We start from the raw sequence: 12,942 nt of genomic DNA, 5'->3' as shown, positions 1-12,942 counted from the left end.
CCGCCCCGGCCCGCCCCGCTGCCAGCCCCGGCCCGCGGGGAGGGCAGCACCGCCCAGCCCCGGGCACAATGAGCCCCTTGAGCCGCCCGGCAGCCGGGAGATCTCTGGGGCTGTGTCCTCCTGCCCCATCGCCGTCCCCTCCGAGCGACTCCTGGGTGTCGTCTCCAGCTTCACCCCTTCCCGAGGGGGTCTGGGGGGTAGGGGACACCGCCGTGGTGGAGAAAAGGGGTGCCCCGTGAGACAGACGGCCGTCATAAAAAAACCCAGCTTTTAAAATAGAACAACGTGTTGACTGATTTTTCATACTTGCCACAGGAATTTACAGGCGCTGGAGCTGACAAACTGCTGGTCGGTGACTGCTCCACAAAACACCTCGCTGACTGGCACAAGCCAACAGCCTCCGGCTGAGCCCCGTGTCCAGGCTGGGCACAACCATTCTAATATTGTACATGGCAAGCTTTTAAAGGCTACAACTGGCTGTGTGTGTCTATCCACGTGTCTGTCCATGTCTGTGTTTCCTTCATGCCCCTTATGGATGTCCTGCCTGTACATACATACATGTGCCTGTGTATGCACGCTTTGATGCTGGAAAATAAACTGTGCTGGACCCCTTTGGGGCTGATGGTGTCAAACACAAAGCACAGCATCCTTTGTAAGACTGGAAACCAAGATACAGACACCAGCTGCAAAAGGAGTGTGATGGAGGGGTGGGTCTGAGTTGCGCCTCATCCCGCCCTGCCCTTCTTGCTCGTCATGCCAGCTCCAGTTACCCAGGCAGGCAGCAGTGGGGAGGGTTCATCTGGGGAAACCCTGCTGCAGTGGGCCCCTTCTCACTCCAGAGCAGGGCCTACACCAACCAGCTCTGCTGCAGCAATGCTTTTTTTCAAAGTACACATCTCTATATTTCTCTTCCCCTTTCTTCTCCATTTTGCTCGTCTGGTATGTTGTTCAATTGTTACACAGCACTGACATGTTCCCCCGGCCATCTTAGAATTTCTGTGATCTTGATAGTGGAAGCCAGCTGATGACCTTGTCCCACTATGGCTCATCCCACAGAAGGAAAGTCTGGCCCCCACTGTTGATTGCCTACACCTCTGTGCCCCACTCCATAACAGCAAAAATCTTTGTTTTTCCATGTCTGAATCCCCTTAATTGAGTTAACCAGTAGTTAAAAACCCATCATCAGGCACTGCAAAAGCAGAGAAAGTGCAGGCTCTCCTGACCACCTTGTGTTTGCTGAATTCCAGCATCCTGTGTTGACTGAATCCCAGAGACATACAATTCCCATTTTCCTCCCCTTCAACCTAAATTCATCCTTTCCGTCGATTACTGTCGTTAACGATCAGACCTTCAACCAAAATTTAACGGGCATAGTTGCTGCTGAAAATAAACACAATCACAGCTCATTAAATCAAAAGCAAAACCCACTGTGCAACTTCCTAAACTAGGACATATTCCAACCCGCTCTTGAATGACATACTGTGGTAGTTCGGGCTAATAATAAGATTATGATCCTCTTCATTAGCAAGTATTTTGTTACACCAAAAATCTCGTGAATGTATATGTCTATCTTGGCAAAATGTGAGAATCCCAGCCTTTGATCTCAAACCTTCATTTAGCATCTCTGCTTTAAAAAGACAGATTTATTTTAAGGTCCCTGTGCTTGTCTCCCATGGGGAAATGTGCCAGGGAAGAAGTGCTTGCCCGGGAAGAGCTGCTGCTCACTGGGGTTCAGCTTGTTTGAGCTGCTTCTCTGGGACTAAGGAGAGGAAGCTGCTGTCCCTCCCATCCTGGCATGAATCTGATGACCAGTGGCTCCTTTCTTGGGAGGTGACTGGAAGGACAGAGGGAGGCTGAGCTGTTTTGTCTTGCAAAAGTGTGGCTGAGGCTGCCCTGACAAGGGCTGTTAGCAGAGACACTGCCAGTGCAAGAATGAATAGGTGGAATTCTGTGCTGGATATTCACAAATAGGGCCTTCACTCCAGTGCTGTGTGATGAAATGCAATATCCCCCCTGGAGCAAAAAGGATGGAGTGGGAAGGCTCACCCCCACCCTACAGATGGGGCAGCAGTGGCCCTGGCAGGTTTTGGCATGGGCAGGTTAGAGCAATTCCAAGCAGTGGTGCCAGTTGCAAGCTGACCCACAGGGATTGGTGCCTGGCTGCTGCTCCTTGGCAAGCTGGGGTGTGAGATGGGTCCTGCTCACCTGGGGAAGTGTGGGTGGGAGAACCAGTCCTTTGGGAGGGAGCTCTTCTGCCTAAACCCTGGGAGAGAAGCTGTGCAGCATTTCCTCCTCCAGTCAAGGTGCAAATACCCCAAGTAATCCTCCAAACATATTTTTCTCATGCAGGGAACAATCCTAGATTATTTTTTTCCCAATTCAGAGCATCACTGCCTTTTCTTCTTTTGTTCCATAGACAGAGGAAGAGCAGCATGAAATTTCAAGCAGTGAAAAAAATTGCTCCTGTTACAGGGTTCACAGCTTACCACCTCTAGCTAACCCCTATGCTCATGCTTTGCCTTTTGTGTGGGCACAGAGCTGTTTTCCTTGGAGGGTGCAGGGAGTGCATCTTTTACCTTTTGATTGATTAGGTGACAAGAGAGAAAACAGGAATTTTTAGACAGATGCAAATCTGTGCAAACAGCTCTGCATTCAGCAGCTCCAGACTCTGCTGCAGAGTGCAAAGACGATTGCAACAGCCACTATTTGCAGGGCTTAGGACAAAAAAAACGTGACTTGCCTTTCACTGGCTGAACCCTTCATTTGCAATAAAGATGATGGTGATAGCAGTGTCTGAGCTCAGTCTCCTCTCTAAATAACATGTGTGTGCTCAGCTGGATTAAGCCAACTTCTGAGACTGGAAATCATAATAACAGTCTTTTACAGGACAGCCTTTCTGGTCGTCTAATACTATTATCCTCTGGGCTGAAAAGCATTCCAGAGCACTTAGAGTGCTACGATGAATGTGAGGCTGTTTAGCTGATAGTACTGGCTTGTCTCAAGGAAGCACATTTTCTCATTATTTTCAAGTTTAAAGGAAAAGTTTAGAAGAAGAAATGGAAATATTAAAAATGAGAAGGATTTGGTCATGCTGTGTGCCTTTCTGAAAGTCTCTTGTGGTGCCTTATGCATTTCATCTTCATTTTCTAAGTGGTCCAAATAGTTGTTTGAACTCCATTATGGCCTGAATGAAAATGTATGAGGGTTACTGAGACTGGGCACCTGATTCACTGCTCTGCTTTTCCATGGCTTTACACCACTATAACATGGTGCCAATTCAGGTTCCACATACTTGATGTCTCCTCAATAATAACCAAAGTCCTTGGAGGAAAAAGTCCTGCAGAAAAAGAAAATATTGGCTTTGGTATTGCGGTGGGCTGACCCTGGCTGGATGCCAGATGCCTGCCAAAGCTGCATCACTCCTCTCCTTGGCTGGACAGGAGACAGAAAATATAACAAAAGGCTCACGGGTCAAGATAAGGATAGGGTGAGATTAGTTTGATTTAGTTCCAATCAAATCAAAGTAGGATGATGAGAAATTAAACCAAATCCTGAAAAAAATTTTCCCCTACCCCATCCTTCTTTCCAGGCTCAACCTTACTCCTGATTTTCTCTCCTTTCTCTCCTGCAGTGGTGCAGGGGGACAGGTAATGGGGTCTGTGGTTGGTTCATGGCATGTTGGCTCTGCTGCTCCTTCCTCCTCAGGGAAAGGACTCCTCAGACTCTGCTCCTGCTCCAGTGTGGGGTCTCTCCCACAGGACACAGTCCTCCATGAGCTTCTCCAGCATGAGAACTCCCCATGGCTGCAGTTCTGCACAAACTGCTCCAGCCTGGGTCCCTTTATGGGTTGCAGTTTTTTCAGGAATAGGCTGGGTCCCCCACAGGGTCACAAGTCCTGCCAGCAAACCTGATCCAGCTGGGCGTTTTTCTCTATGGGGCCACAGCTGCTGCCAGGAGCCTGCTCCAGTGTGGGCTTCCCACATGGTCACAGCCTCCTTTTGGCATCCATCTGCTCCTGGAGCGCCCCCTCCCACTCCTTCATTGACCTTGGTGTCTGCAAGGCTGTTTCTCTCACATATTCTCACTCTTGTCTCCATTTGCTGTTTTGCCAGCTTTTCCTCCCCTTTCTTAACTCTGTTACCCCAGAGGTGCTACTGCTGTCCCTGATGGGCTCAGACGAGGCCAGTGGCACATCTGTCTTGGAGCTGGCTGGCATCAGCTCTGCTGGACACTGGGGAAGCTTCTGGCCGCTTCTCATAGAAGCCCCACCGCAGCTCCTCTGCTCCTAAAACCAGTTATTTAGCTTGTGACAGCCTAAGAATTTTGATAAAACTCTAGAGATTCTTGCTGGCAGTGAGGCCAAAGGATGAAAACCCATGTATGTTTGTCATCATCATGGCTCTCATCTCTGTGGTGTCCCTGGACTCTGCTGCTCCAGGGATGCTCACTTTTCCTCCTCTCCTCCCCCACTAACACAGTCCTCCCTTCTCTGACCAGCAATTCATGCAATTTCAAACACCAAAAACATTGCTTTTCCTGGTAGGCTGTGAAATTCTCCCTGGAAAGCCCTGCAAGGTCCATGCTCTAATGCTACTCTGGAGAGGACGAGCATCCCTGTTTGCCCTGCTTGGGATGCATCTCCAGCAGGACAACCCAGTGCAGCTGAGCTGGCCCCAGGATAGCCTTAAGTGTGCTTGGTGCAGGATCCTGCTCATCCCAATCCTCCCTCTTCTCTCCTGTGGTAGGGTGAGGACATATGGCCCGTCACAGTTTGCTCTTCCTCACCGCAGGACACTAAAGGCTGATTTGTTTTTCCTCAGGGTGGGCTCCCATCTATCCATATGTCTTCATCTTATTCTTCTTAATTTAGCTAGTGGCTGTGCCTTCTGTTTTCCTTGAATTAAAGAAATAAAATAAAATAACTAGCTGTCATTACATGCTTTCAATTCCTACCTTTAACGATGTGGTCTCTTTTGTAGCTGCTCTGTGCAAATTGCTCATAGACTACTCTCCTTCTTAACCTCCAACCACAGCTCCATGCTTTGGATGTAGTTATTATCTTAAACAACTTGGTAACATCAATCTGTTTCTTTCCCAGAGGCTTCTTTACACTTTGATGAGAAATCTGCTAAGTCTCTTTTTGCTTTGTGGCAAAGGCTGAGCCTAGCTTTCTATTTTTTCCCCTCACCCAAAAGCACCCATGAATCAACTATATTTCTCTTTTTCGATCTATGGGCTGCTCTCCTAATAATTTCATGACCCGACTTTAGAGAATATTTCCAATGAGATTGTCCCACAGGCATCTGCAGCCCCAGAATGTTTTTTACAAATCCAGTCTCTTGAACTGTGTATTTTACTCACCCTTCTGACAACACATTAAACATTTTTTTTGCTCTCATTACCTCTGTGAGACTTTTGAAAGAGTTCATTCCAGAAGATTTAATCCTTATTCACCTGTTTTCTGTTCTATTATTTTGTCTCTTACATCAGGCTTTTTTTTTTCTTTTTAGACAATCTACAATACTTCTTTCCCCAGATTAGGTTTTTTTACTTAAAAAAATATTTTTTTTTTTCCAAAATGCCCTCCCTCACATCAGATTTCATAAACTAAGCCTAGGAGAGTGAAAGAATCATGAGAAATTTTAGTCCTGTGGGGCTTTTTCTCTTCAGAACACTTTTCTTGAGCCTGCTGGCCCTCAGAAATGACCATGAGATTACAACATGTCCATCAAGGACCTCTGTATCCCACTGAAAGCTGTGAGAGCTGCATTGCCCCTAAGGACCTCTGTGCCTATGTTGGAATATGGATGAGAAAAGGGGTGAGTTCCTGCTGGAAAGTCCAGTAGACAGTGCTATGATTCCACTTTCCTTATGAAATGAAATGCTAGCAAGAATGACAATTTTGGCCTGGCTGAGGCCAAATCTCCGATCTCAAAGATGTTATTTGGTAAGCCTGGAGCAGCAGAGTTGTTGTGTGCGTCCAGTGTGGACTGCTGAGGGGAACAAATGCTTGAGAAATAGCATGAAAAAAGCTATGGACCTTTCACCTTGGACAGAGGCAGGGATGGAGAGAGGAATGGCAGCCTGTGGCCCTGGAGGCCAGGTGAGTTTGGAGAGGGAATTATGAGCTGCTGGGAAGAGCTGGCTGTTCTGGGGCTCACAGCTGCAGCTGGCCCCAGGATGCCCTGCACATTATCAGGGCTTGCCCAGCAGCACCATGAGCAGTCATTTCCATGGTGTTCCCAAATCCTGAAAGGGAACTGTCAAATAATTTAAACTCCACGTGTTATAGCCCATCTGCTCTGGGCCATGCACAGCATGGGGGAGAGCTGAGGGTGGCAAACACTACCACAGGAAACCTTTCTGATTGGAGAAGGGGTGGCAGTCCCTTTGTCCACCAGTTTGTCCTCCTGGGGTCCTGTGAGTGCACACCTGGCTGAGAGACACTGGCTGGGGGTGGGCATGGACTTTCCCTGCTCCTCAGCAGCCAGGCTTTCTCGTGGCTGACAGACCTTCTGGTTGCTGCCTCAAGCTGTTCACCTGTCCTTGCATAGTGTGTCAGGGACAGCAAGGACCTATCATCAGGGCAGTTTTGGGGCTGGTTTGGGGGATAAGAACAATTAGCTCACAGTGAGCCAGATAAATGGCTCTGTGCTAGGCGGACAGAACTGCCTTGCAGCTGCTCTGCCTTCCTGTCTTCTGTCTCCTGCAAATGTCTCTCCACCATCCATGGCCTTGGTGGCCCAGAGGAGAGGCTCGAGGTAGCTGATTTCCTGGCCTCTGCCCATGCAAAGCCAAACCTGTGATCCTTACCACACACAACTCCCCTTTCCTGCAAGGAGGTGGTTGCAGCTGCCCCAGAGTATCTTGTAGCCACAAGGGAAACCCGCCTTCCATCTGGGATCAGCAAGTGGCTTTGTGGGAGAAATGTCCTCCGTGCAAACTTGGCCTGATGAAAAGAGCTTTGTTGCCTCACTGCCTCAGCTGGCTGGTGCTGATGAAACCTGGCCTCCAGCTGTGGCGACATAGTTTTAAAGGCGGAAGAGACTGGCACAGCATTTGCTCTGTGGTCGAGATGCAGCTGGGTGGTCCCTTGTGTGATGAATTAGTTAATGTGTGAAGAGCTCTGAGGAAAGCACTGAGCATTTCTAGTGCCTTCTGAGGATAATGCATTTTAAAGATCAACTTGGGTTTGCCTGCAATGTGATTTGTTTAATTATTTAAAGCCTGTTAGCATATTTTCCTCGAGGGATGGAAAATCCTCAGCAAAAGGATCCTTACACCAGAACACAGGTCGCTATTGTACGCTGAAGGTTTGTGCTCATGCCCAGCCACCAGCACTGATCCCATCATGCTGTGCAAATACCCACCTTCCCAGCTCCAGAGGATGCTTCATTCCAGCCTCTTCTTCACACCTACAACTCACCAGTCACTACAGGGCACTTTTTGGGGCAGCTAGGGTTATAAGGGGTAGGTACCTGGTATGGGGAAGGCTCTGAAAAACAGTTCTCAACATCAGCCTTTTCCCAGCCTGTGCTTGGCTGGGTATGTCTGCATGGTTCAAGGTAGGATAATATTAAGACAGGCAGAGAAGTACACCTGGGATTCTTGTTGATGCCTAAGGAAGAGCTTTTTGCTTCAGGAGTCTCATCTCCACATGGCTGCACAGTACAGGACTGTATGAGAAGGTGCAGAGCAGGTTTGGGAGCAAATGACCTTGCCACAGGACTAAATTAAGTGGATCCCAGGTGCTCTTGCTCTGTCTGGAAACAGTTTCTTGCTCAGTTTGCTAAGCCCGCTGTGACAAATGGCATGTACAAAGCTGACTCCACACTGCTGAAATCCCAAGGGATGGTGCCTCTCTCTTCTTCATTGCTCCCCACCTTTAAATGACAGCTTGGAAGCTCTGGCTCTTCTATGCCACCTAGAAGTCTGACCTGCAACCTCCCACTTAACAGGGAAAGAGCTCTCAATTGCTCCCAACTTTGAGAGAAATCACAGTGTTTTATGAGAGTAGATGTGTGTGTGCGCTGGACTGGGTGAGGTGGTGGGACAGGGCTTCCCTTGAGCATCACTGTCTTACCTGAAGGTGTTACATAGCAAACAAGCTGTGCCAGCACCTCCTTTCACCTCCTCCTGTTGCACTGAGCCACGGGCGCTGACAGAACTGCCATCCTGACTGCAGGACAGTTTGGAAACATTTTGGACATGGTGTGAGAGAGCACTATGGCTTTCCTGTCCTTGGCATGGTTCATGCCAGCTTCTCCCTGAGGGAAGAGAAGTCACCTGTCTGGCAGCTCAGAGTATTAGGGAGTAAGGGGGACCTTCCTTCCCCCATCTGGGACCACACATGGCACCCAGTTTTCCCAGCACTTCTCAGTGCGGCAGGCGCTGATGCACCTGGATACCAGAGCTGGCACCACGTTGCCTTGCGTGTGCTGGAGGCTGCAGCACTGCTGTCTTTCACTGCAGCACAAATTGCAGGCATAGCTCTTAGATTTGCTCTGACATTGTAATGGGGGACCCCAGAGACTGAGCACTGTTTACACTGGCAAGGCTTGACGTCCTCATGGCACTTGAGCTGGGTCACCGCTGATTCAAATTGTTGTTGATTTTTATTTTGGATTTACCCATGGAATCTGGACTCAGGGCTCAACTGGGGCACAGTGGATGGTTTCCACGAGGTCCATCCTTCAGCCAGTTTTACAGCTGAGTTGGCCGAGGTGCAAAGAGGTCAAGAGCCCTGAGTGAAACACACCGAACAGGAGGCTCATTAAGGGCTGAACTCCAGACCCATGTTCCCAGTCCTCCGCTCTAATCACCAGGCGAGACAGGGGAGAGCCTCATGGGGCTGATGCTGATGAAAGAAGAGTCAACAGCTTTATTTTGCAGCTTTATTAGCAAAACGATGTAAAGCCAATGTGCCTGACTCTATTATTGAACCAGTAATCTCCGTGTGCTTACATCCAGAGCTTCCCAGCCATTTAACTAGGAGGCTGAACAATAAAATATGTTCGGTCTGAAATGGCTAGAGCAGAGGCAAAGCAGGAGGTAAGCTGTCTAATTGGAGAAGTTGCAGCGGGATTCTCACCCCAGGGGTCTGTCCCTTGGGATTAATGGTTTGCTGACATCTGGGTTGCGTGGCACTGCTGCCTTGCCCTGGGTCCCACCAGGGCTGATGGCAGGGAGCCAGAAAACAGAAAAATAACTTTCCAAACTCTTACAACAGGAAGGATGAAGATTTTTATGCTGTCAATGTGGAGGCTGTTGGGAGAAATAAACTGGCAGCTTCTACCCTGAGATGTATGGGTGTGACTTCTCTTGGCTTCCAAAGCCACCTAAGGAAAGAGCAGGAACAGGGAAATACAGGCTCTTCTCCTGACACCAGGGGTTGTCCCAATAGACACAACCCTACTGTCTCTTCCCATCCAGTTTTAAAGGCCTGAAGTCTTATGTCTTACACTCTTCTGAGGGATCTGGATAGGCTGGATCAATGGGCCAAGACCATTGTATGAAGTACAGCATGGCCAAGTGCAGGATCCTGCCCTTGTGTCACAACAACCCCAGGCAGAGCTACAGGCTGGGGACAGAGGGGCTGGAAGGCTGCCCTTTGGAAAAGGACCTGGGGGCACTGGTCAACAGCAGCTGAACGTGAGCCAGCTGTGCCCAGGGGGCCAAAAATGTCAATGGCATCCTGGCCTGGATCAGAAAGAATGTGGCCAGCACCAGAGCAGTGATTGCCCCCAGCAGTTGGCACTTGTGAGGCCACACCTCAAATCCTCTGTCCAGTTCTGGGTCCCTCAGTACAAAAAAGACATTGAGGGAGTGGAGTGAGTCTAGAGAAGGGCAACAGAGATGGGGTGGGGTCTGGAGCACAAGGCTTTTGAGGAGGGTCTTAGGGCATTGGGGCTGTTTAGGTTGGAGAAAAGGAGGTTCAGGGGAGACCTTACTACCTTCTACATCTCCCTGAAAGGAAGATGCAGCGAGGTGGGGGATGATCTCCTTTGCAAAGTAACAAGAAATAGGACAAAGGGAAATGGTTTCAAGCTGTTCCAGGACAGGTTTAGATTGGATATTAGGAAAAATGTCTCTACAGAAAAGGGTTGTCAAACACAGTAAAAGCTGCCCAGGGAAGGGGCAGCCTGGGGGTATTTAAAGACATGTACATGTGGCACTCAGGGACATGGTTTAGTGGTGCACTTGGCAGTACTGGTTGAGGGTTGGACTTGATGACCTGAAAGGTCTTTCCAACCCAAGTGATTCTATGATTCTATGTCAGCTACTCAGGATGATGCCTTCATGGCGAATGCATGTGCGTCTGTTGCATGTGGCATCTTCTCCTGGTTTGGAAAAGTGGTCCCAGATCCATCTCTATCCAGGCATGCACATGTTTGTGGCATACCAGGGTCTTGAGGCAGGACTTGGGCTTCTGTATACAGCTCTTCTCAGCTGCAGACAGTACTGAGCCCTCAGCCACTACCAAGGACAGATTCCTTTTCTCTAGATGGGGTGCCTGAACTAGTTAAGAGAAGGAGGTAGCAGCTAGAAGTTGGAGGAATCATCATTTAGAGACACTAATTTCTTTCACTCCCATGAATGAGACACTGCTGGGAATTGGCTCAGATGCAGACCTGTGGAGGCCACCACACAGGTCAAACATGTCCCACTGCCAGCCAGTTGTCACTTACCTCTCCCTCTGGGAGTCTTTCAAGATGAAACCAAGTCACTGCCCCAGACCCTGTCCTCCTGCTTCTCTTTCCCCTGTGATCCCATTGGAACCATCTAGTGATGATGAGAAAAACTGAACATGGAGAAATAAAAAACATTAAAAACAGTATCCAAATGTGCTACAGCTCAGGGACTGAATTGGACACATAAGCTATGGACACCTTAGGAGGGCCATGACCCCAGGTCAGCTGCTCCACACCACAATGCAGTGTCTCACATAGGCTCAGAGCTCACCGTAAATCCAACTAAAGTACTCAGCCTGTTGTGAAATCCACCCACACTCTTGCTTTTTACAACCTCGGGAAGAAAATGGCAAATTAATCCTTTTTTTAAAAGGATGAGTCGGTTCCTTGTCATTCTCTGCGTGGCTCAGGATATGATAGTTTCTGCTGCATAAATACAGATTGTTTCTTTTCACACGTTCCCTTTCATCAGACTGATAGGAAGGCCTGGAGGTTGTTAAAAATTGTGAAAGAAACTTGCTTCCCAATTAAGGTCAGTCTCTTTTATCAGAGTCTTTGCATATAAACCTCACTTTCATAAGGATTTCTGTAAACTCCATCCCCAGCTCTGACAAAGTGGGAGATGCCCAAATCTCTGAAGGAGCTGGAGAAGAGGCTGCCTTCTTTCCCGGCTCACAGCGCAAAGCAGGGATCTGATCTGTCATGATGACTGAGAACATGTCACAACAATCTGTTTGCGTTCTTCAGGAAAGAAAAACATCTTTCTCTCCCCAAGCTGTAAGCTAATTTGGAGATTTTGCAAGCTGACATGCAACCTGATTAAAATGACCTCAGGCCAACAATTCTTCTTAGGCAGCTCCACAATTAAAGTCTAGACCTATCTGTGGCTGAGGGATTTTTTTTTCCTTCAAATCCCTGTTAGGGAGGAGAGTTCTGTGTTTTTATTTTTAAATCTACATATTTGGAATTTTTCTTTTACACTTTGCTTCTAGTGTAGCAGAATGTGCTAAGGGGATCTATATTTTTTCACATTTTGAGCAGATGAAACTTGTACGCAGAAGCCCCAGTTTCTTGCCTGCTGGAAGAATATACTGGATTTCGGAGGAAATAATACATGAATAAACTCGAGGACTCTAAGAAATACCCAAGGCACTTTGTGGCCTACATAAATCTGCCCTCTGAGGTAAAAATGTTGTGCCCTCAATTTTCCAAAGCCAGTGGATATTTTTGTAATGACCATCGCACTGCTACTCAAATCACTTTTTTGCTTCTTGCAATTAGTTAAGCAGTGGGATCAGCTTATTAATCTGCTGAATTTTTGTGAGCCCAGAGATTTGTCAGGCAGCAAGCAATGGAACATAAATGGGCGCCTTCTGGCCGGACATTTTTCAGACAATGAGTAGCCTCTAAACTTAATTCAGTGGTCTGAGGAGATTTGGTGATTTGTCCATGAATGTTTTAATGCTCATTTCTTTAAAAAAATCATTGGTCATTTGTCATTTGTCATTCGTCATTCGTGGAGGTAAATCCAGGAGAGATTTTTCTTCCCCTTTGCTGATTTGGCTCAGCCTGGATCATCATCTGGTTTCTAGCTTGTCAGCTGGCTAAAGTGATTGACAACTTGTGTTTTGCTAATGCTCTTCACAGAGTAATGAGATCCCCTAAAGGGTTTTATTTAAGAATTCAAATTATATACTTTTGAATTACCAAGTAAACTGGAGTGACTTGCAGACTAACCTTTTAGCATTCCTGAAATACCCTGTACAGCCATGGTTATTTGACACTGGTTCCGGGCCCCTGAGGTGGGGTGGGATTTTTCCTGGGTGCCAGGGTGGGATGGTGACAGGGGATGCTGGTGGCTTTACACTGGGGACCCACGGTGGGTCATTGCGTGCCTGTCCCCAGCCCAGGCAGCTCCCTGCCTTGTGTTCCTCCGGCTGCTGGGGGGGTTGAACACATGGGCTTTTCTCACCTGATTGCACCACCCTCCCTTGGCTTTAGCTCTTATACAGGACTTCTCTTCTTGGATTACTTCAAGAGGAATTTGCCTCCTGGCTCATTTCTTTCTGCAGACACTGCTCCAGCTCAGAGGTGGAAATTTCCCCTGAGGAGGTGAAGGATGTGTCTCCTGGGAGCACAAACCCTAGGAAAGTCAGATGGAGGCTGTCTCACTGCTCCCAGCCGGGTTGGGCAAACCCCCCTGCTCCTTCCCATGCCCCAGGAGCGTCCCTGCTCTGCCCTGCCATGTTCT

General features: G+C 48.3%; 1 protein-coding gene across 1 annotated transcript in view; it reads right to left on the bottom strand.

The window, feature by feature from the left end:
• The window catches only part of CNMD (chondromodulin), a 29,970-nt gene extending 18,575 nt beyond the window's left edge, over window positions 1–11,395 (bottom strand). Inside the window, exon 1 of the mRNA XM_031056779.1 lies at window positions 11,264–11,395. Within this exon, the coding sequence (XP_030912639.1) occupies window positions 11,264–11,395 (132 nt within the window). The remainder of the gene's footprint in view (window positions 1–11,263) is intronic.
• Between the last annotated feature and the right edge of the window lie 1,547 nt (window positions 11,396–12,942).

This window comes from Geospiza fortis, unplaced genomic scaffold (genome assembly GCF_000277835.1).
Source record: "Geospiza fortis unplaced genomic scaffold, GeoFor_1.0 scaffold194, whole genome shotgun sequence".
Lineage (NCBI taxonomy): Eukaryota > Metazoa > Chordata > Aves > Passeriformes > Thraupidae > Geospiza > Geospiza fortis.
This window is presented reverse-complemented; position numbering and strand designations above follow the sequence as displayed.